The 21,529-nt window shown below is 43.6% G+C and overlaps 1 protein-coding gene across 3 annotated transcripts in view; it reads left to right on the forward strand.

Moving 5' to 3' along the window:
• The first annotated feature begins 104 nt into the window (after window positions 1-104).
• Window positions 105-21,529, forward strand: part of SH3YL1 (SH3 and SYLF domain containing 1) — a 40,973-nt gene continuing 19,548 nt past the window's right edge. The window contains exons 1-5 of one of the 3 annotated variants that reach the window (XM_055120495.1): window positions 105-292; window positions 9,704-9,814; window positions 12,462-12,575; window positions 15,689-15,753; window positions 18,333-18,445. In XM_055120495.1, the coding sequence (XP_054976470.1) occupies window position 292; window positions 9,704-9,814; window positions 12,462-12,575; window positions 15,689-15,753; window positions 18,333-18,445 (404 nt within the window). In that variant the 5' untranslated portion in view covers window positions 105-291. Of the gene's footprint in view, window positions 293-5,717; window positions 6,382-9,703; window positions 9,815-12,461; window positions 12,576-15,688; window positions 15,754-18,332; window positions 18,446-21,529 lie in introns of those variants that run through there. The other 2 variants (XM_055120494.1, XM_055120493.1) reach the window with 2 other exon arrangements.

Consider the following 21,529-nt stretch of genomic DNA (forward strand, 5'->3'; position numbering starts at 1 on the left):
CTAGTGCCCCCACTCCACTGGGACCCTCACCCTGGGCGGTGGCACGTCCCTCAGTCTCCGCGTGCCTGAACCTCGCGGTCGGGCCCGGCCCCGCCTCTGGGTCCGGCCGGCTCGCGGGGGCGGGCGGCGCCGGGGCCGCCCCGCTGCGGGTGACGCGGGCGCCGGGGCGGCCGGTCCACCTGCTCGCGCCGCGCCCAGGTGAGCCGGGCGGCGCGTCCTGCGGCCACGCCCCGCGCTTTCCTCTTCCTGGGAGCGAGCGCGGCCAGGGGCGCCGGCAGCGGCTCGGTGACGAGTGAGTACCCCGGGCGGGACCCCCGAACCGGGTCCCCCAGGCTGGTCCTGGCGGTGGTCGAGGCGCGGGCGCGGGAGGAACTACGCCCCCGATCGGTGGGGCTCGTGTCCGCGCAGGTGACGCGCAGGGCCTCGCGCCGCGGCGATGCAGACCCCGGGGCCCCCCGCCCGCCCCCCACTCCCGACCCCCGCCCGCGGTCCCGCGCTGCTGTGAACTCAAGGACAGACTGTCCGCGGTCTGGGCTCGCGGGGGTCTGCGTTTAAGCGCCCAGAAAGCCCCGACTCTCACCTGTGCCGCGGTGGGCTCGACCGGGTGCTCCGGGGGCCTGGTCCGGCCTCCTCCCTGCCCCACTCTTCTGACCCGGTGACCCGCCAGCCCGAGGGTCCCCGGGAACCGTGTGTAACTGCGCTCCAGAGAAAGCACCTTCCGCAGGAGTGCTGCCCGGCGCAGTACACAAACTCAAGACCAGTCGCTAGCTCCCGCTCTGCTTATCTCCTGGTGGACGGAAGGGAAGGGCTCTTGGGTTGCTGATAAGCTTCAGGATTTCTCTAAAGTTGATAGGTACCCACCCGTCCCCTCCATACCTTTTGTAAGATTTTGCTTAGAAGAATGTTTTGAGGCTTTTATTCCATTAAAAATATCTCAAGATGCTCTCACCATTTGGGAATAGTGTGTGGTATTTCAACCTTAGTGGCTGTATTGGTGGTCCCTAAGCCCATCCTTTGCTGAGTTGTAAATACATCTGAATTGGAGTTCTGTGAAGAGGGTGATTCAAGCACTCTGCACTTATTTTGGAGTGGGGATGGGGTATACTACAGGGTGACCCTGTGTGGTCCTCTCAATTCTGAGGAAAGACTAGGCCTCCTTCCCTCTACTTTAGCCCCTGCTACACAATCTGGGGCCAGGACTGATGAGAAGGGACGCTCCGATGCATGTCTCAGGTCCTGATGGTCAGTTTGACGTAAGTCTGGCCTAGGTAATGTAGCAATCTGACCAGGGAGACAGGTCTTTCGTTTCCAGACTAACATGCTTAGATAGAAGGCAGGACTTGGTTTGAGTACAGGAAGGTGGTGACATTCTACAGGGTGATCTAGCCAGACTTGGGTGCTGAAGACTGGATCAGAGTCTGAGCCTGTTGAAAGAGTACTTGGTAAGAGAAGGAAGTTTGGCTAGAACTCAATCAGGTAATTTTAAACGTTTCCTTAGAAGCATTCTAGTTTCTTTGATTTTCATGGTTTTAGTGGTTTATCAGGGGCTGGAGCGATAGCAGTGGGTAGGGCATTTGCCTTGCACACGGCTGACCTGGGTTCCATTCCTGCGCCCCTGTTGGAGAGCCTGGGCAAGCAACCGAGAGTATCTCACCCGCATGGAAGAGCCTGACAAGCTACCTGTGGCGTATTCGATATGCCAAAAAGAGTAACAATAAGTCTCACAATGGAGACGTTACTGTTGCCCGCTCGAGCAAATCGATGATGACAGTGATACAGTGACAGTGATACAATGGTTTATCAGTTTGGGGAGTTGACCTCTGTTTCATGTGAAGAATAAAACTTAGTAATTTGTGGGCCAGAGAGATACTGCAGGGGTTAATCACTAGCTTTGCACAAAGCCAACAGTGGTCCAAGTACCCGGTACCACATATGGTCTTCTGAGTACTGCCAGAGGTCTCTCCTGAGCACTGGTGGTATGACTTTCCCCCAAATGTCAAAATACTTAGTAATTTGGTTAACATCTAATGGTAATCTTGGAGAGCCACTCCTAAAATTTTATTTCCTATATTTGCCTCTCTTAATTAACAGTCCAGAGGAATAGAAATGCTGATGAAAAGTTGGAAACACCTGAATTCCTAATGCATACTGTTGGTGGGTGGGGCCCAGGTCCTGAAGGCAGGTCTGAAACTAAAAGCTCTGTATCTCCCAGGCTGCCAGCTTACTCCAGTGAGAGTCTCATGCCCTCTTTTACCATGGTAACAGTTTATTGTTCTATGATCAATAGGAAATAATATGTAAATTATTTCCACAGATTCAGCGCTTTTTAAGTTTTTGAAGTTTCCAAAGTACAGTTTTCCCATAAGATTTCACAAACTCTTCTTAATTAAAAAGTGCCTTTGTATGAAAAATTTTCAAATATTTTAATTGCTTTTGAAAGAAAAATTTATATCTAAGTTTTTAAACTTGAGACTTAGCAATCATCCTTTTCTTAAGGAAAAACTCCAATATATATAGAGAAATCAACTTACCTTGGAATTTAAGAAACTTGACTTTTGGGGCTGGAGCAATAGCACAGCGGGTAGGGCATTTGCCTTGCACGCGGCCGACCCGGGTTCAAATCCCAGCATCCCATATGGTCCCCTGAGCATGGCCAGGGGTAATTCCTGAGGAGTAACCCCTGTGCATCACCAGGTGTGACCCAAAAAGCAAAAAAAAAAAAAAGAAACTTGACTTTTGTGGATGTTCAAATCCCAACCATGATTTGTGTAAGAGTAATAGTGATATACATCTTTGTAACTTCAGGTCTGATTCTGGAAATTTGATCATTCTTTATGGTCTAGTGGAAGGGGTGCTGATGCTAAATTGTTAGTCTTACTGACTTGCCAGAAACTCATAATATTTGACAGGCAGTATGATTTTAGTGACAATGTAATACAATCTATACTTTTGAAGGCAATTAGCCAGACTCTTCTGTAGGTGGACCAGATGGACAGGCCTGGTGCACAGGGTACAGGGCTAAGTCTCAACAGAAGCCTGACTTCTTACCCACTCCTGCTTTGGCTGCCTCCATATGCTCACGCAGCAGCGCAACAGCACTTCTCAGCTGTAGGATTTGCTCCTTTGATCTGCTTTGATTTGCTACTTTTTTGGGAAGGGGTGGGTAAGATTTATATATGACTCTGCTTTAGTTACACATGATAGAAAATCTAATCTGTATTGGCTTTTACAGAAAGGGATTTTGTAGGTTGCTTCAACAATAGATGGCCCAGCCCTGGCTGCAGTCAGGCTCTACTGAGTCACAAGCCACCCTGCAGGGCTTTGCATTCAGCCATTGTCCCTTCTGGTAACAGAATCCTACAGCAAGTCCCAGTAGAAGTGTTTGGAAAGAGTCTCCGTGGGCACATGTTGGGGTGCTTGCTGACATCCACTGGCTAGGAAACTCTATTGTGGTTCCAGATTTGGTATATTTTGCAGGCATGAGTCACCTACAAAGTCAGGTGTGACACCTTGGACACAGCAGCAGAAGCGAGAAATTCCTGGGGCAGTTTAATAATTAAAATACTAATTAATAATTTAATAATTCAGGTGTTGAACAAGGCTTGTTAGGGAACAAAGGTAGACAGAGGCACTCTGGGGCTTTTCAGCTTGGCAGCAGGAAGAAAGGGTGAAATACAAAGATGCTCTACACAGGGCTGAGTCTGCAGTCACCAGCGTCAGAGCCTGTAAGGCACCGACTGCCTTCTGGGCTCGCTGCTCACCTCCCGTCATTCTTCCCTGTGGCTTTGCATTCAGCTGGGGTTCTAAGAGATGTGCACACTCAGAATTCCTGAGGATTTTTTTTCAGTATCATGAACTCTGATGATCCTGGCTGCATTAGCAGGGGTCTCCCTAAGCTTAGGCTGTGAGCAGCCTGTTGAGAGATGTATTTGGCAGATGCAGGCTTCCTCTGTCCCCATTTTTCTCCCTGGCTTGGGAGAGTTTAGTCTAGGACATTCCACCACAACTGGTTCTTTGCTCCCCACAGATCCACCTTTCCAGGGCTGGAAAGTTAGAATCTGAGAAGCAGGGGAGTTTGGCTATGCCAGCCCCCTCTATTCTAAAGCCATTAAATTTTCTGTGGAAGTGAGACTTTTCCAGTTGTAGGGATCTGACCTTTAGTTCCCAAGAACCACGAACATTTTATTAATTTAACAAATACTTATTGAGCACTTCTGTAGGTAATTTTGGTATGTGTTGGAGTATTGCAGTTAAATAAAATCATTTCTTATTTCATGGTGCTTGCATTCTAGTGAAGTAGATGGTGGGGAGGTGGGGAGGTGAGCAGATGGTGGATGTTTCATCTTTGGATATGTTTTTATTTTTAAACTTTTTTTTCCCTTTTTGGGTCACACCCGGCAATGCACAGGGGTTACTCCTGGCTCATGCACTCAGGAGTAACTGGCGTGCTCAGGGGACCATATTAGGATGCTGGGGATTAAACCTGGGTCGGCCACGTGCAAGGCAAACGCCCTGCCCACTGTACTATCACTCCAGCCACCTGGATATGTTTTTATTTATTTATTTATTTTGCTTTTTTTTAAAATTTTTTGTTTTTGGGTCACACCCGGTGATGCACAGGGGTTACTCCTGGCTCTTCACTTAGGAATTACCCCTGGCGGTGCTCAAGGGACCACATGGGATACTGGGATTAGAACCCGGGTCAGCCGAGTGCAAGGCAAACGCCCTACCTGCTGTACTCCAGCCCCTATTTTGCTTTTTTGATATGTTTTTAAATGTGGATTCTTTCCTTGCTTTCCTGGTAAAAACAGCACACATTTTTGATTGTGTGCTGTTGATTAGTCAATAAATTGTGTTATATGTTTTCTGCACATACAATAAATTTTAGGTGGATTAAATATTTTATATAAAATATAATCTCTGAAAGAAATATGCAGTTACAGTTATAGCTTTTGGCATTTTAAGTTATCAATGAGTTTGGAGTTTATCTTTTTTGTTAATTTTTCATTTTTGTTTTTGAACTTGGTGTGACAGCTGGTTGTTCTTGGGTCTTATTCCTGCATCTGTGATCAGGCTTCACCCCTGGTAATGCTAAGCCTACTGTATTCTGTACTGGGGATTGAACCAGGGTTGGCTGCATGCAAGGCAAGCACCTGGCAAGAGCCCTACTCACTGTACTATATCTCCAGTTCATAGCATAAGCTGTGAATAAATATTTTTTCCCCAAACATTATTATTTACTGTGTGATATAGAACTTCCACAATGATTTCAGGAGCCATCTTAATCATACACTAAACTCTTATATTTTTGTATTATTCCTGAGTTCTACTTTGTAAAGTCAGTTTTTTCTGTTGACATTATATTTACTTGAAGTAAATTATTGAAGCTTCTAATCATTAATAAAATTATTATTTTATTAACTGTAACATCCTATTTTTCATATTTTCCCTAGTTTTAACTTTTTTTCATATGATCTTGAAAATTTCTTTATTATAAGAGATTTTAAAAGATTAATAATTTTCTATTAAGAAACTATAGAAAAGTCATCACAGGAAAATTCAGAATAGAAATGATAAACATGACATTACCATTTCTAAGTCATTGTCCAGAAAAAACGGTTTATTCCCTTATTATATAAATCAATAAGAAACCTAGTCCCACCATATTTGGGGACAAGAAATTGGAAGACAGTCTGGTGGGATGGGTTTGGAGATAATCATCTCTGCAGTTTGAGTTTGGAGAGGCAGAGTCAGCTGGGACTGCAGAGCAAAGCAGGAGGAGAGGAGTCAAGAAGAGGAAGAGCCCAAGAGGTCTGTGAAGGGACCTCGAACAAGATGGTGTGTGGATAAAAATCTCAGGACAAGGCAAAGAGCTGCCACCAGGAGCTGTTTCAAGAACCGTGTGGGCTCACACCAGAGTGCCAAGCGGCTTGCAATCATCACAGAGTAGAGAACCCACTCAGCAGAGGGTGGGCAGCCTGATCCCAGACTCACTCCTTAATTGTAGGCTACTGCCCTCCTCAAGGCCACTTCCTACACCCCAGAGCAAAGCTCCAGAGCTGGAGACGCTGTATGAGTACTCACTTCCGGCTAGCACCGGCATCAGTAGTATGGGAGAACAGGATACAGGCACTCGTATACTATAATTGCTGTATTAGGTAACTATTAAATGAGCAGGAACAAAAATATATCCTGTAAGTAGGAGATAAAAATGTCAAAAGACCAGAGGGGCAGGAAATGGAGTGTGTGCTTTATGCGTGGGACCCCCAATTCCATTCCTAGCACCCTGTGGCTCACCCACCCACAGAATCACTGGGTATGCCTCCCACAGCAAAGAAAAAACAACACAATCAGGAAGGACAGAGATGGTGCAATTATCAGGTAAGTATGCAAGAGCATCTTTAGGGTACTCATAATTTTACAGGACCATAGAAAGCTAGGGAGGAGGTATGGAAAACAGTAACATGGAACTTCTGGATCTGAGAAAATGTGACACAAAAAATTTCATCTGATGGTCTCAATAGCAGACACTTCTGTAAAACTTTCCTTTCTTTGTTCTGATATCTGGCCCTATGGTAAGGAAAGGAGTTGTCCCACGCACCAAAGCAGGAAGGATTGTATGAGTGTTGTTTATGACATATACTATGAGTACATGAATACTCGGCACTGAAAATGTAAAATCTATACAAATTCAAATCTTTACTGGAGTGATCAAAATTAGTTCTCATGTCTCCTAGAATTTTATTAATTAGGAAAATTTATATAGATAATTCAAACATTTTTGACAAAAATTGAAGGCCTGGCTCCACCACACCATATGCCTGCACCCCATCTGCCCTCCAGCAGGTGCTGGCCCACGCCCTGCAGATGAAGAGACACTGAGGGACTGCCATCCCCAAGGCAGAGGAAGCTCCATACACCTGTACACTGGGGGTGTGTGCGAGGGAGAAAAAGCACCAGGAAGGGATTGAACATTTTGATGAAGTACAAAATGGATTAGATTTAATGAGCAATCCAGTGAAATTTTGAAAGTAGAACAGAAATATAACAAATTCTGCCAACCATTTTTTCCAAAAAGGTCAGAATTGATTGCCCAAACCCCCAACTTCTGGGTAACAGCATTTGTCAATGTCTGCACTGCTTGGTAAGGAGGATAAAGAGGCACTGCATTATTTGACAAGAGTTGAAGTGACAGAATTTGAAGATATAAATCAGGCTACAGAATAAATTTCTATTTTGATGAAAACCCTTTGAAAATAAAGTTCTCTCCAAAGAACTTAATTGGAATGAGAATGGTGATTCATCTTCAAAGGCCACTGAAATCAAATAGAAATCCGAAGAGGGTTTGATGAAATGTTCTAGTGAACAGAAGCCAGCAGGAAGAGACAGCATGAGGAACTCCAGAACTTTCTCTGGGTGTACTGACCATTTGGAGGCTAGTGAAGATGAGCTCGTCGAGGTCATTAAATGGGCTAGGAGAAATAATGTTTGGAATCAATCACAAATGTGTGTGGGGCGGAGGGTAGGTAAGATAGCGAAGACACTGGTATGACAATAATAGCTGGGAATGATCACTCTGGACAAGATCTGAGTGTTAAAAGTAGGTAAAGGGATTTTTTTTTTTCATTTTTTGGGTCACACCTGGCGATGCACAGGGGTTACTCCTGGTTCTGACTCAGGAACCACTCCTGGCGGTGCTCAGGGGACCATACGGGATGCTGGGAATTGAATCCGGGTTGGCCGAGTGCAAGACAAACGCCCTACCTGATGTGCTATAACTCCAGCCCTGATAAAGGGATATTCTTGATAACATTTCAGTATCAATATTGCAAGCCACAATATCCAGAAAGGGGAAGGGGAGAGGAAGGGGGACCGGAGAGGGAGGGGGAGTGGAGTGGGTGGAAGAGGGAGAGGGAGAGGAAGAAGAAAAGCACCTGCCATAGAGGCAGGATGGGGGATGGGAGGATGGGAGGATGGGGGGAAACCTGGGGACACTGTGGGAAATGCACACTGGTGGAGGGATGGGTGTTGGAACTCTGTAGAACTGAAACTTAATCATGAACAGCTTTGTAAGGGTCTGTCTCACAGTGATTCAACAAAAAGTTTCGAAAAAAAAGGCAGTATCTGGTCAAACCCATTGCATGCTGACATGGATGATGAAGATGGGGAAAGAGAAGATAATGATGATGATGATGAAGAAGAAGATGGATTGGAAAATATTGATGAAGATGGGGATAAAGATGGAGGTGAAGAAGATGATGACAATGGGGAGGAAGGAGAAGTTGACTAATGAAACACTGATGGATTCCAATCTTTAAATAATTATCTTCAGTCCCTGGGAGCAAGTTTCAGTCTTTTTTCTTTTTTCCTCCCTCCCCGGCCATCCCCATTCCCTGTGCTCAGTCGCCCTGGTTTTGAGGTCTCTTCTTTCTGCTTTACATCATGGTTCTCAGCTTAATTCAGGAAAATACCTTGAACAGAATTCAGTGGGGAAAGAATCTTTACTGATTTCTGTTCCAAATTAATTTTTATCACTTCTCATGTCAACACAGACTTTATGGAATCCACACCACTGTACACTGGGGATAAATGCAAGACCTTCTGCTTCCTTAGCTTGGCTGGAAGCCTGAGGGGCTGGGCCCCTATGCAGTAGTGCAGAGAATTCTAGCTCCCCCCACTTTCTCTGTATATTGGGCTCAGAGATGATACTATATCTCTATATGAATATGGACATTAGCATTTACCAACATGTATGTCTACTTTCTCTTGTTTAAAAGAAGAAAAATGTATTTTAAAAAAATGGGGTTATAGGTAAGCAAAAGGGTGAGTTTGAGATGTTTGGGTGGGTTAGTGGGCATGCTTAATTGTGATATTTAATGGACATCCTTTCAGTTTAAGGTGACAATTTTAAATTTAAATTCCCCAAACCCCCCCATCTTTGGGGGTGTCACATCTGGCGATGCACAGGGGTTACTCCTGGCTTTGCACTCAGGAATTACTTCTGGCGGAGTTCAGGGGACCATATGGGATGCTGGGAATCGAACCCGGGTCGGCTGTGTGCAAGGCAAACGCACTACCCGCTGTGCTATTGTTCCAGCTCCCAAAAAACCCATATTTGATAGAAGTAAGCAAATGTATTAAATTCTGTATTATCTGTCATTTGCAGTTGTAAAAACTTTTTTTGTGAATTCTTGAAATTTTAATTCTTATTGGGATTGAAATGATTTTGTTCCAAGGAGAAGAAACATAATTGGAAATTAAACCTGATTTTATGATTTATTTAGACCTATGATTTTATAATTCCTGGGACTTTGAGAATTTACTGTTCCCCAATCTCAGAGTGATTTTTTTGTTTGGTTTTTGGGCCACACCCAGCAGTGCTCAGTGCTTGCTCCTGGCTTGGTGCTCAGGAATCACTCCTGGAATGTTCAGGGGCCCATAGGAGACACCAGAGATCAAACCTGAGTACACCACATGGAAGGCTTCTCCGCTGTATTATCACTCCAGTTTAATCTCAGAGTGACTTTAATTTATTAGGAAAAGCGATGAAGTGATTGGTTTTTAAGGATTTCTAACACATTTTTTTTGATAGGATAAAATTTGGTAATGCCTATTTGTATTTGAGAAAAGTGAAATTATAATACATTTCTACCTTATATTTAATAGCTCTTGAATTAGAATCTTTTTTCTTTTAATCTTTCAGTGAATAACCCTATACCTTCCAATTTGAAATCAGAAGCAAAAAAGGCTGCTAAGATTCTAAGAGAATTCACAGAAATAACTTCCAGAAATGGCCCTGATAAGCTCATCCCTGGTAGGTAAATGGAAGACACACCATGTATCTCTGACTTACTTGTGTTGCCAGTTCTCTTTCTACTCTCACCTGCAGCCAGCACCTGGCCCAGCAAGTTCTCAGCTTGTGTCCTTGTCACCAGCCTCCCAGTGTCTCTTGCACAGTATTGGTGTAACTTCTGTCCTCCCTCTCCTGAGTCACACCAAGGCTTTTCCCAGACCCTTGTCTTGTCCTCAGAGTGTGAGATTTTCTATACTTACAAATCCATCAGATAATTTATTACTACATTGAATCTTATTCTTCTCTTTCTAGGTTGGTGTACTTTATAATTCCCAGCGTGAGAGTTGTTAGTATTCCCTGAGTCCTTACATACCAGCCGCTAGAGCTACTGTCTCTCCCCCTGGAAGCAGTGTGTTCCGGACTGGAGATTTTTAACCCGTGTTTCAGGGATTTTGCCCCCCTTTTACTCCAGGGGATAAACCCAGGTCTCATACATGTAAGGCGTATGCTCTTGCAGCGAACCACATACCTGGGCCACCAATGATTTTTTTTTGAGCACTAAGAAGTGCTCGGGGTCTGTTCCCCCTCTGTGCTTGGGCATTGCTCATGGCAGTGCTCAGGCGGACCATATAGTGCTGGGGACTGAGCACGGCCTCCTGCATGCAGAGCATGTGCTCAGTGCTAATCTGTTCCCCTGACCCCTCTCAGAGAAATCTTTTTGTTTGGTTTGGTTTTGACTTTTAGGGCACACAGCGTTGCTCAGGGCATATTCCTCACTGTGTGTTCAGTGCTCGCTCCTGGCTGTACTGGGGGAATTAGACATACACGTGCCAGGAAACAAACCAGGGCCAGTCATAAGCTTGGCAAAGGTTTTAACCCTTGAACTGTATCTGATGCCTCAGGTAATTTTCATTTGTTTGTTTTGGGCCTCATCCAGGGTGCCTTTACACTGAGGGGTCTCTCATGGCCTTCTGGGGGCATGGGTGGGGGAAACGAACCATATGCAGAGCCTGAATCAAAGCCAAACTGAGTGCATGCAAGGCAAGCACTCCACCAGATGTACTCTCTCTCTGGACCTTCAGGTAATTCTTAAACAATTAGGCTGCCCTCATAAGACCCACATTTTGTTATCACTAAAGAGAAAATTGGAAAATTGCTTAGAGACCATTCTATTTTCTTGTCCCTGAATTTGGGTGGATAATATATAAATGCATGCATAGTATTCCAAATATGTTCATTTAAAAATATGCTTTTGTTATATCTAATGTTTATAAGTAGAGGCAACACTAAATACGAAACACTGAGATGGATTTCCTGTCAACTTCTGGTTAGCAAAACAAACCTATGTGATATGTAGTACTGCTTTTGAGCTCTATGCAATATAGTTATACTGTTTATTTTTCTTGAAATGTATTTTATTTATATTATTTTAAGAGACAAAGCTAATGTACACCTAGGGTACTGTCTGAGAAGTCAGACTAGTTTCAAACACCTTAATTACAGACCATTCCACAGTATTCTGCCTGTTTGCGTTTCCCTGAGAGTCTGTTATTAAATTTTAAGTGGTTTGCATAACTATGTTAGAAATTTAATGTTTTTCTAGGAACAACTACAAAGTTCTTTTTTGTGTGTGTTTTGGAGTCTGCTTTGATTTTTTTGAGAGTATCCTGCCTACATGGCAAAGCCTGGCAAGTTCTTGTGGCGTATTCGATATGCCAAAACAGTAACAATGATAGGTCTCATTCCCCTGACCCTGAAAGAGCCTCCAATGCGGCACCATTGGGACGAGTAAAGAGAGGCTGCTAAAATCTCAGGGCTAGGACGAATGGAGACGTTACTGTGCCTGCTCGAGCAAATTGATGAACAATGGGATGACAGTGATTTGACTAGGGACCAGATGAATAGTATAGGGGGTAGAGAACTTGCCTTGCACACAGCAGGCCCAAGTTCAGTCCCTGGCACCCCAGATGGTCTCCTGAGCCTACCAGGAGTGACTCTTGAGCACAGAGCCAGAAGTAAGCACTTATCAATGCTAGAGCATCCTAAATAAAATCAAGCAAAAACAAGAAAATATTTGACTAAAGTGATAATAAATCAAACGGACTTAAAAACCGTACTAGGATCTAAAAATAATTTCCAGTTATAATTTTTGGTTTCTGGTTAATGAATTTTAATTCTTAGCTTTCTAAAGTGTGTTCTAAATTAATTTAACTCAAAATTATTAATCACAATTCTAGATATCTATAAAATCTCATTCAAATATCTTGTTTATTTTAATTGTAGTACTTTTGAGCATTTGTGTTTTAGCATTTAGCAAGAAAAATGACATTAAAAAAAGATAGGATATGAGAGAAACTTCCTACTCATCCATTACATGATCAAGTTATATTGATAGCTCACATGTGCCATTGAGAGTTCTAATGAATGGCACTTATACTCATTAGAGTGAATGAATAAAGCCTATCATGCCAGCCTCAGAGTATACGGATTCTTCTACTACGTGTTCACGTGCTGAGACATGTACACCAACACTCTTACCTGTACCGAGACATGTATTGACACTCTCACCTGCCCATCTGTTGAGGCATGTCCATTGACTTTTACCTGACCGTCTATTGAGACATGTACATTGATTCTCTCTCCTGATTGTTGTCTTTAACTTCTGCAGCCCACGTGATTGCCAAAGCGAAGGGTCTTGCAATTCTGTCTGTGATAAAAGCTGGATTTCTGGTAACTGCCAGAGGAGGCAGTGGAATTGTATTGGCTCGTCTTCCAGATGGAAGTAAGTTGATAATTCTTTACTTGAGAAGTAAACACCTTTTGTTCTTTTTTGTTGTTTCCATTTTGAAGTGTGAGAGGTTTCTCTGTGCCTCCTCATGTTGTCATCCTAAGGCCTGAGCCCATGAATAAGCACTGTGGGTGTCTTGGACCAAGAGGGCCAGCTCCCCTGGGAATCTAAAAATATTCTCAGAGGCTCTGACAGGAGAAATCTCATTTTGCCGTGTGGACTTTCATTGTTCTTCCCCAGAGAAATGTTCTGACATAGCCCCATGAATTTCTGTTGTTGCAGATGCATTCTTATTTTTCAGTTTTATGGTATATCCATTTTGATTTTTGGAAGTTGATTAGAAAATAAGGGTAATATACTATTTTTTCCCCTACTCTTTCCATGAAAGAGAGCACAGAAACGGAAGATTTCCCTTCGTATTAGGAATATACAATTTGTTTCTGGGGTAAAATCTAATACTTAATTTATTAGAGGAGATAAAAATTATTGATTTGAATCCCCAAAGGCAATATATATAGTAACATTTTAAGATGTATGTAGAATGTAACACCATTGTTTTTTATGTTAATGTTTGCTACTCAGTCATATAATTGAAGACATTTTTTCTGTTAACTGTTATTTTTTGGAGAGAGAACCTGGGACATTAAGTGGCCATAGAAACATTTGAGTCTTGGGGCCAAATAACTGGGTTAAGATGCTTGCCTTGAGTGCAGTTGACCCCAGTTCAATCCCTGTGCAGGCACCGTGTATGGTCTGGGGCCACACCAGGAGTGATCCTTGAGCACAGAGCCAGGAATAAGCCCTGAGCACTGCTAGATGAACCCAAACAAAAAGCAAAACAAGACAAAACAAGATGCTAGAAGCATTTTAAAAGGAAACATCTGGGCTGTCACTGGCCAGAGCACTTCATGGCGTGCACTCTCACTGTAAACTGTCTGTTTCTCATGTTGTGGGCTAACCATCACAGCCCAGTGCTCATTCCGAGCAGGTGGTGGGGTCACCTGCACAGTGCTCCCGCTTCTTTCTGTGACTTCATGGGCAGCTCAGCAGGGGCAGGGCACTTTAGATGGACGAGTCTGGCAGAGGAACTGGGTGCTCTGAGAGGTACTTGTCTGACCGAGAGGAAGCTCTCAGCATTGAAATTCTGAAGTTTTTCTCCCCACCTCCTGGTCTCAGCTGTTCACTCTGCAGAGGGTGATTCACAAACTGCCTGAATGAGGCCCGGCAGATTCCCTGGGACCCTCTCCAGATGAGCAGTCTTCATACAGGGACAGCTCCTCATGCAGGAAACGGAGAACAACTTTGGGATCATAAAACACTGATTTCTGTAAGCAAACCCCCTTGAGCCAAGAGAGATTAGTTCTGAGTATAAAAAGCAATATCCTGTTACCTATAACACATGGCAGCCAGGAAAATTAGGTTTTGGGAACCAATAGGATTTCCAGAAAGTGTTTTATCAAGGCTATTCCAACCTCCCCCAACCAAATTAAATCATTTTTTTCCTGAGACTTGTTTAACAGTTGTTTCTGTATTAGGAAATATGAATACACATAACCCCAAAATGTGCCATATCATAGCAAATGGGATTATTTGCTTTGTTTTCAAGTGTAAAGACATTGGTTTTGTTAGAATTGTAATAATCTTGAATTCATAACCCATTTTGCGTGCTTTTCTTAAGGACAATGGGTGTCAAAATAAGTTTTGTTCTCAGAAGTTTACACTTGGAACAGTTTGATATTGTATTGCCATTAGAACTAATCATAAAAACTCACCTAAATTCTGTAGCTCTTTATAGCTATAATAAAATTTAATGAATCACAAATCACGAAATCCCATTGATTGTCGATTTCTCGAGCGGGCTCAGTAACCTCTCCATTCGTCCTATCCCTGAGATTTTAGAAGCCTCTCTCCACTCGGCCTTCCCAACTATGCCGCATTGGAGGCTCTTTCAGGGTCAGGGGAATGGGATCCAGCTTGTTACTGGCTTTAGCATATGAATACACCATGGGGAGTTTGTGAGGCTGTCCCATGTGGGCAGGAAACTCTCAGTAGCTTGCTAGTTTCTCCCAGAGGGAGAAGTAGGTTACAAGAAGCTTCTGGGAGCTTGCTTTTAAGTCTCTGGATGTTGGCCGTTGATGGGATTACACACACCTGGGTTCCTCTGCCAGTACCTTCATGCGTGAGGCTTGTCCAAACGGGGAGGGAAGCTGGAGCCCATCCCCTCCGAGGGGCCCCGGGGAAGACAGCCGTGCAGGCAAGAGACTCTCTTTCAAAATTGAAAATTTAATGAAAGACAGATTTATAGCTCAAAACTTTGTAAGATATTCAAAGTTGATAGTTGAAATTATCAAGTGCTGTGCTTTTGATATGGTTAGTGAGAGTTTAGTACTTGGGTTTTGGCATGTTCTTACGGAGAGAGATGTTTATGAGTCTGTGGATTCTCATTTCTAATACCATTCAAACATTTTTCTTTTTCTTTTATTTTTTAATTTTTTTATTTTTGGGTCACACCTGGCGATGCATAGGGTTTACTCCTGGCTCTGCACTCAGGAATTACTCCTGGTGGTCTCAGGGGACCATATGGGATGCTGGGAATTGAACCTGGGTCGGCCGCGTGCAAGGCAAACGCCTTACCCACTGTGCTATCGCTCCAGCCCCACATTTTTCTTTTTAAAGTGATAGATTTGTTAAGAACATTTTAAAATAATAGAGCAAAGAATTGTCTCATTATTTTTGTTTTGAGGCCATATGTTGCAGTGTTTAGGATTACTCCTGCCTTTGTACTCAGGAATTACTCCTAGCAGTTCTCAGGGACCCTATGGGATGCTGGGGATAGAACCGGGGTTGGCCAAATGCAAGACAAGTGTCCTACCCATTATACTGTTGTTCCAGACCCAAGACATTATTTCCTTTACGACTCTTTAATTTGTTTGTTTTTGGATAACGCCATCTCTGCTAAAGGCTTATTCCTGGCCCTGTGCTCCAGGATCACTCCTGATGGGGCTATCTCATTATTTTGAAGAAAGATACTGTTCATTTGCATTTTAGCATTTTTCTTCCCTGTATTTATATACCCAGGAATGATCATGTGTCTTGGCTTTTACTAGAGTGGTCTGCACCCTCAGCTATTGGGATTGCCGGGCTCGGTGGAGGATTTGAAATAGGAATTGAGGTGAGTGAGTGATGGACAGACCAACAGTGGACCCTCATAGGTGTGTGAATGATGGACACACTCTCAGTGGACCTTCACAGGTATGTGAGTGATAGACACACCTACAGGGGACCCTCTCAATTCGTGAGGGATGGACATACCTAGAATGACCCTCTATGACAACACCTGGAGTTGATGCAAGAAATTTGAGAGATTTCCTGCTGGTCTTATTTGGCTTCTGTAAGCGATTTTCTTCTCTGTTCTTTGTGACTATTTTTCAAACAGCCTAATGTCACTGTCTTCATCCCCTTCGGTAGGTAGCAGCCCTCTCACCCTTGCTGCTTAGCTGCTGTTCCTTGCCTCTCTGGAGCAGCCCTCTTCGCAGTCTGATGTGCTGTGATGGCAATTTAGAGTTGACTGATCACAGCTGCTTCTCTTCCTGCACAGCAGCCAGTGGCAGTAACTGCTTAGCCTGGAGCTAATCATCATTTGTGCCAGATCCAGTTTTGCTATTTCTAAGATTCAAATTATTTCAGATTCTTGAAGTGAAGATTGGCTTCCTATTATTAAGATGTGGCTCAGTTGTTTAGCACTTTTCTTGAAGTGCAAGGTTCTGGGTTTGATTCACAGTACCACATGGCCCCACTAAGCACCAAGTAACCCCTGAGCACGCTGGGTGTAGCCCCCAAACAAATTGTTTCATGTTATAACTTGGCTACTAATGACTGGCTTTTATTGAATGGGCTTAAATTTTCACTAGGATATACTTATTTACAGGCTCTGTTTACAGGGATCATTATTAGTATGATACTATCTTTCATCCTGATGCCCTTTGCTAAGTGATTGGTAAATTCAATCTTATAATACCCTTAAGTAATTTTCTTCTTAAATTTCAGTCAATATCTTCCTAAGCCCGTCTTTTATGAGCTTGCTCTGTTGCTATAGTACTAAATTCCTTTGGCTTTATCCGTAAGAAATATATCCAGTTTATCTTTCTGTTTCTTCTTTTCTGATTTGACCTGATTTACCCCTGCTCCCTAAATCTGTAGTAGAAAGATAACAGACCTTAGTTTTGGTATCAGGACACCTTTGCTTGATCTCCCCAGAGACGCCCTCTGGTGGAAAGTCCAGATTCCCGAGCCAGACAGTGTCTGCCTTAAGAGCGCTACTGCTGTACACAGTTCGGGAGCCTGGGCAGGTTGTGCAGTGTGCTTTGGCATCCTCCAAGCCATAGTTCTATCAGAAAGGATGAGAGGCTGAGTAATGATTATTGAATTTCCTTGACTATGAGAATCAGGAGGGGCCTTTGGAAACGTGCTTCTGGAATCGTTGTGCACAGTGAGTCTTGAAAAATAAGCAAAAGTCAGAGTCCTATCATCCTGTAAATGAGATGCCTTTTAAATCAACAGTTATTCAGCAATATGCACAATCATACCTCCTGGGGGCTGCAGAGACCAGCAGGATTGCTCTGACTCCAGCCCCCCTGCAGCCTAGCCAGCATTCTTGCTCTCGCAGCACTTCTTCACCTGTCATGGATGGGAGCAACGTGCCGTCTGGGCTTAGTACATGGATTGGTGTACAGCGTAGTGCTTGGAATGGCATAAAATATTATCCTTTTTATTGGTTATAACCTTGTCTCTGCTGTGCATATTTATGCTTGCCATTTGTAGAATCCTTAAGGCAGTGTAGAATTTCTTTAATTTGTCTGGGGCTAATTGTTAAGTGGTAAAATACCTCTCAAGTAGAGATGAGAAGGTCTTAGACTTGGCTTTTTACCTCTAATCCATGACCTGACTCTTCTTCTCCAAGGCCTGTAGACCCACTGCTGGTCAATATGGGCCAACGTACCAGGTGATTTTCTGTGCCCATTCTCAGCCTCCACATGACTAATGCCACTACCTTCTGTCAACTGTGCTCCTGCATGTAATCTAGGCCAGTCCAAGGTTGGAGAATTCATTGTCCTTGTTCACCAACTCTAGTTCCGTATAAAGATTACTGGCCATGCTCATCGGAGGACCAGACCTGCCTCCAATAACCTCTCCTTGTTTTTCTTTTACTTGGAAAGTTAACAAATGGTTGATGCACGAACACCTCCACTAATTATATCTAATTATCCCCCTGATAAGCTAAGTAAAGTGTGCTGTGCACCCTTCCTGTGCAGAAGAATGTGGTCTCCCCAGGGTGCCAGGTGGAGAGTGGCCCTGAGACCCAGCCCTCTGTTTCTTGGCCCAACAGTCCTATTTCAGCTCATGCTCTTTGACTTGGCTTTCTTGGAGTGTCCAGCTCGAAGGAGCACTTTCCATCTCCTCCGGGTCTGATGTGTACTAGCGACCTGACCTCAGGAATTCGTGTCGCCCCTACCTGACAGCCTGTGGGAGAAGATGCCAGGAGAGTTGCCAAAAGCTGCTGCTGGCATTTGCTATGGGATGTCCATGCTTAAAGCCTCCACTCAGAGTGGGGGTGCCTCTCCCTCTTGTGCACCCTCTCTCTCCATCACAGTGACAACAACCATGTTGAATGAAAATTTGAGTGTTTTTCAGTATATGTTCAATAATACTTATACATAATTATTTTAAAGTAAGTGGGCTTCTATGTTTTAGGTGTCAGATTTGGTCATCATTTTGAATTACGACAGAGCAGTTGAAGCTTTTGCAAAGGGTGGCAACCTGACTCTTGGAGGGAATTTCACTGTGGCTGTCGGGCCCTTAGGAAGGTGAGTTTTTTTTTTTTTAATAGCAAGCTCCCCATGGCGCATTCAATATGCCAGAGACAGTAACAATAACAGGTCTCATTCCTCTGACCCTAAAAGAAGCCTCCAATCATTGGGAAAGACGAGTAAGGAAAGGCTACTAAAATCTCAGGGCTGGGATGAATGGGACGTTACTGGTGTCTGCTCGAGTAAATCGATGAACAACGGGATGACAGTGATGACAGCACTTGTTGAACAGTGCTTGGATAGTAAAGGTTTAAAAATGGTATATTATTTTTCATTAACAAAAACATGAATTAGAATAAAAATTTCCCAGAAGGTTTGACATTGTTTATAAATAAGAAGTTTGCAAAACACAGCCTGTGTGATAAAATATGAACATTTGAAAGTCCACACATAAGAAATATTTTAAAAATATAGGTCAAAAATATAGGCTAGTGTATCTACTGAAATTTGACATAAAATTTACTTTTAAGTTTTTTTTTAATTTTCACTCTTACATTTATTGATTTATGTCTTTAATGTAGTGTATTTTTTTTTAACTTTTTATTAAATCACCATGTGGAAAGTTACAAAGTTCTCAGGTTTATATGTCAGTTATACAATATTCAAACACCCATCCCTTCACCAGTGCCCATATTCCACCACCAAAAACCCCAGTATACCCCCCGCCCCCACCCCCTACCCCCTACTGTATAACTAATGAATTTCACTTCATTTTTTCTTTACCTTGATTACATTCCATAATTCAACACAAAACTCACTATAGTTGTTGGAGTTTCCACCCAAGAGAGACAGACCTACTACATTTGAAAATTAGTTTTCCATTGCTGGAAATGAATAGATATGTAGCCCCACTGCTACAAGTACATAACTCTCTCTCTCTCTTTTTTTTTTCCTTTTTCCTTTTCCCTTTTTTTTTTCTTTTTCCCCCTCATCCCCTTCCTGCGCCTCATAGTATGGTGTACGCCACGCCTCGTCAGCCAGCGTGGGGCTTTTGCTTAGTTCACAGTCCAGAGAGGTGACTGCTACATTAAAAACCTTCAATATTTCAACAAAAACTTACTGTTATTATTTGGAGTTTCCCCCCCAAGTCAGACCTGTTCAAAAGGAACCGTTTCACATTGCTGACAATTATAAGTATTAAGTTGCGCGGATGCGGTAGCATCCGCGCGGTTTTGGATTTCTGTATAAAGTCCGGGGAAAATTCTGCCAGAAATTACATAGCCCAGCTCACAGTCCCAGTGCATTGCTGTAAGAAGTCTCTGAATTCAAAGTCTTTAGGCGCAGAGGGTCCCATTTGCGCTCAGCGGCTCCGGATTTATCTGGGCCGAGGGCGTGCCGGTTACGCCCCCTTCCCATGAGTTCCTAGGAGCCCCAAAAGTAAAAACCGATTACCTCTGGGTTTGGAGTCTAGAAGATGGCGCCACTTTCCATGCAGGAAGAGAGGGTGGGGAGGAAAAAAATCCACCCCCGGCAGTACAGAGTTGTAGCCCAGTTCGCAGTCCCAGTGCATTGCTATCGGATGCTGCGCTAGATGCCCGAATGTGTTAGATCTCTGGAATCAAAGTCTTTAGGCGCAGAGGGTCCGATTCGCACTCAGCGGCTCCGGATTTATCTGGGCCGAGGGCGTGCCGGTTACGCCCCCTTCCCCACTTTTAAGTTTTAAAGATGCCAAGATAGTCAGTTTTTATTAACTGATAAATAAGTTGGGCATCATTGATCAGAAGAGGAAAAGGTCTTTTTTTTTTTAGTTAAGAAAAATTCTTAAGATAGTGAAGATAGACGGTTGGCAATTACACCACCTCCGCTTCGCTGATGACATCATTCTCATAACACCAAACATTAGCCAAGGGGCATAAATGCTGGCTGACTTCGACCACGAGTGTGGAAAGATTGGTTTGCAGCTGAATCTCAACAAGACGATGTTCATGAAAAACAAACTGGTCCCTGAAGCTCCATTTGCTCTCAATGGAACGAACATCTCCGAATGCAGCAGCTATGTGTACCTGGGTCGAGAAATCAACATGAGGAACGACTTGGTGCCAGAACTGCGCAGGAGGAAGAGAGCAGCGTGGAATGCATTCAAGAGCATCGAAGGAGTGGTTAAGAGGACAAAGAACTTCCGACTCCAGGCACATCTTTTTGATTCTACTGTTCTTCCTGCACTAACATATGCCTCAGAGACCTGGGCCCTACGCAAGCAGGATGAGAATGCTCTTAGGGTATCCCAAAGAGGAATCGAAAGAGCTATGTGGGGAATATCATGTCTCACTCAAGTGAGAGAAGGAATCCGGAGTTCTGACCTCTGTTGACGGTCAAAAATCAGGGATGCTGTCTCGTTTGCCAAGGCGTCAAAAATCAGATGGGCTGGTCATGTCATGCGATTCAGAGACGACCGCTGGACTAGAGCTGTGACCGACTGGATTCCATGGGATGTCAGAAGACCTTGTGGCCGCCCACCAACTAGATGGTCAGATTTCTTCGTCAAATCTCTGAATGAATGATTTGAGGCTCTTCCTGTTCCTGGAGCGAGCAGGTATCATTGGGCTGCACTAGCTCGAGACAGGGACAAATGGAGACGTTACTGGCGTCCGCTCGAGCAAATCGAAGATCAACAGGACTACAAGTGATACAAGTGAAGTGAAGAAAAATTCTTTTAAAAAGTTTGTTACTTGATGTTTACATACTAACAGTATATTCTTCTTCTCTATTCAGGAAGTACTATGGTACTTTGGTTTAATAGAGCAACTTAGACATATTTGAAACCCAGACTGCTTATAAAAGTCACGCACAAAGTAAATGATCTAAAAAGGTTTCTTAGTTTGGGCCAGAGTGATAGTACAGTGGTTAGGACACTTGCCTTGAATGCAGCCAACCTGGGTTTGATCCCTGGCATCACATATGGTCGACTGCATACTGCCAGGAGTGATCTCTGAGTGTAGAGCCAAGAGTAAGTCTGGAGCACCCAAAACCAAGTGAAAACAAACATTTATTTATTAATAAAAAGAATTCTTAGTTCTGGGAAGATTCAGTGTTAAATGAATCCAGTATACTGTGATTCAGTCAATCCTGGACTGGGTCACA

The sequence above is a fragment of the Sorex araneus genome, chromosome X (genome assembly GCF_027595985.1).
Source record: "Sorex araneus isolate mSorAra2 chromosome X, mSorAra2.pri, whole genome shotgun sequence".
NCBI lineage: Eukaryota > Metazoa > Chordata > Mammalia > Eulipotyphla > Soricidae > Sorex > Sorex araneus.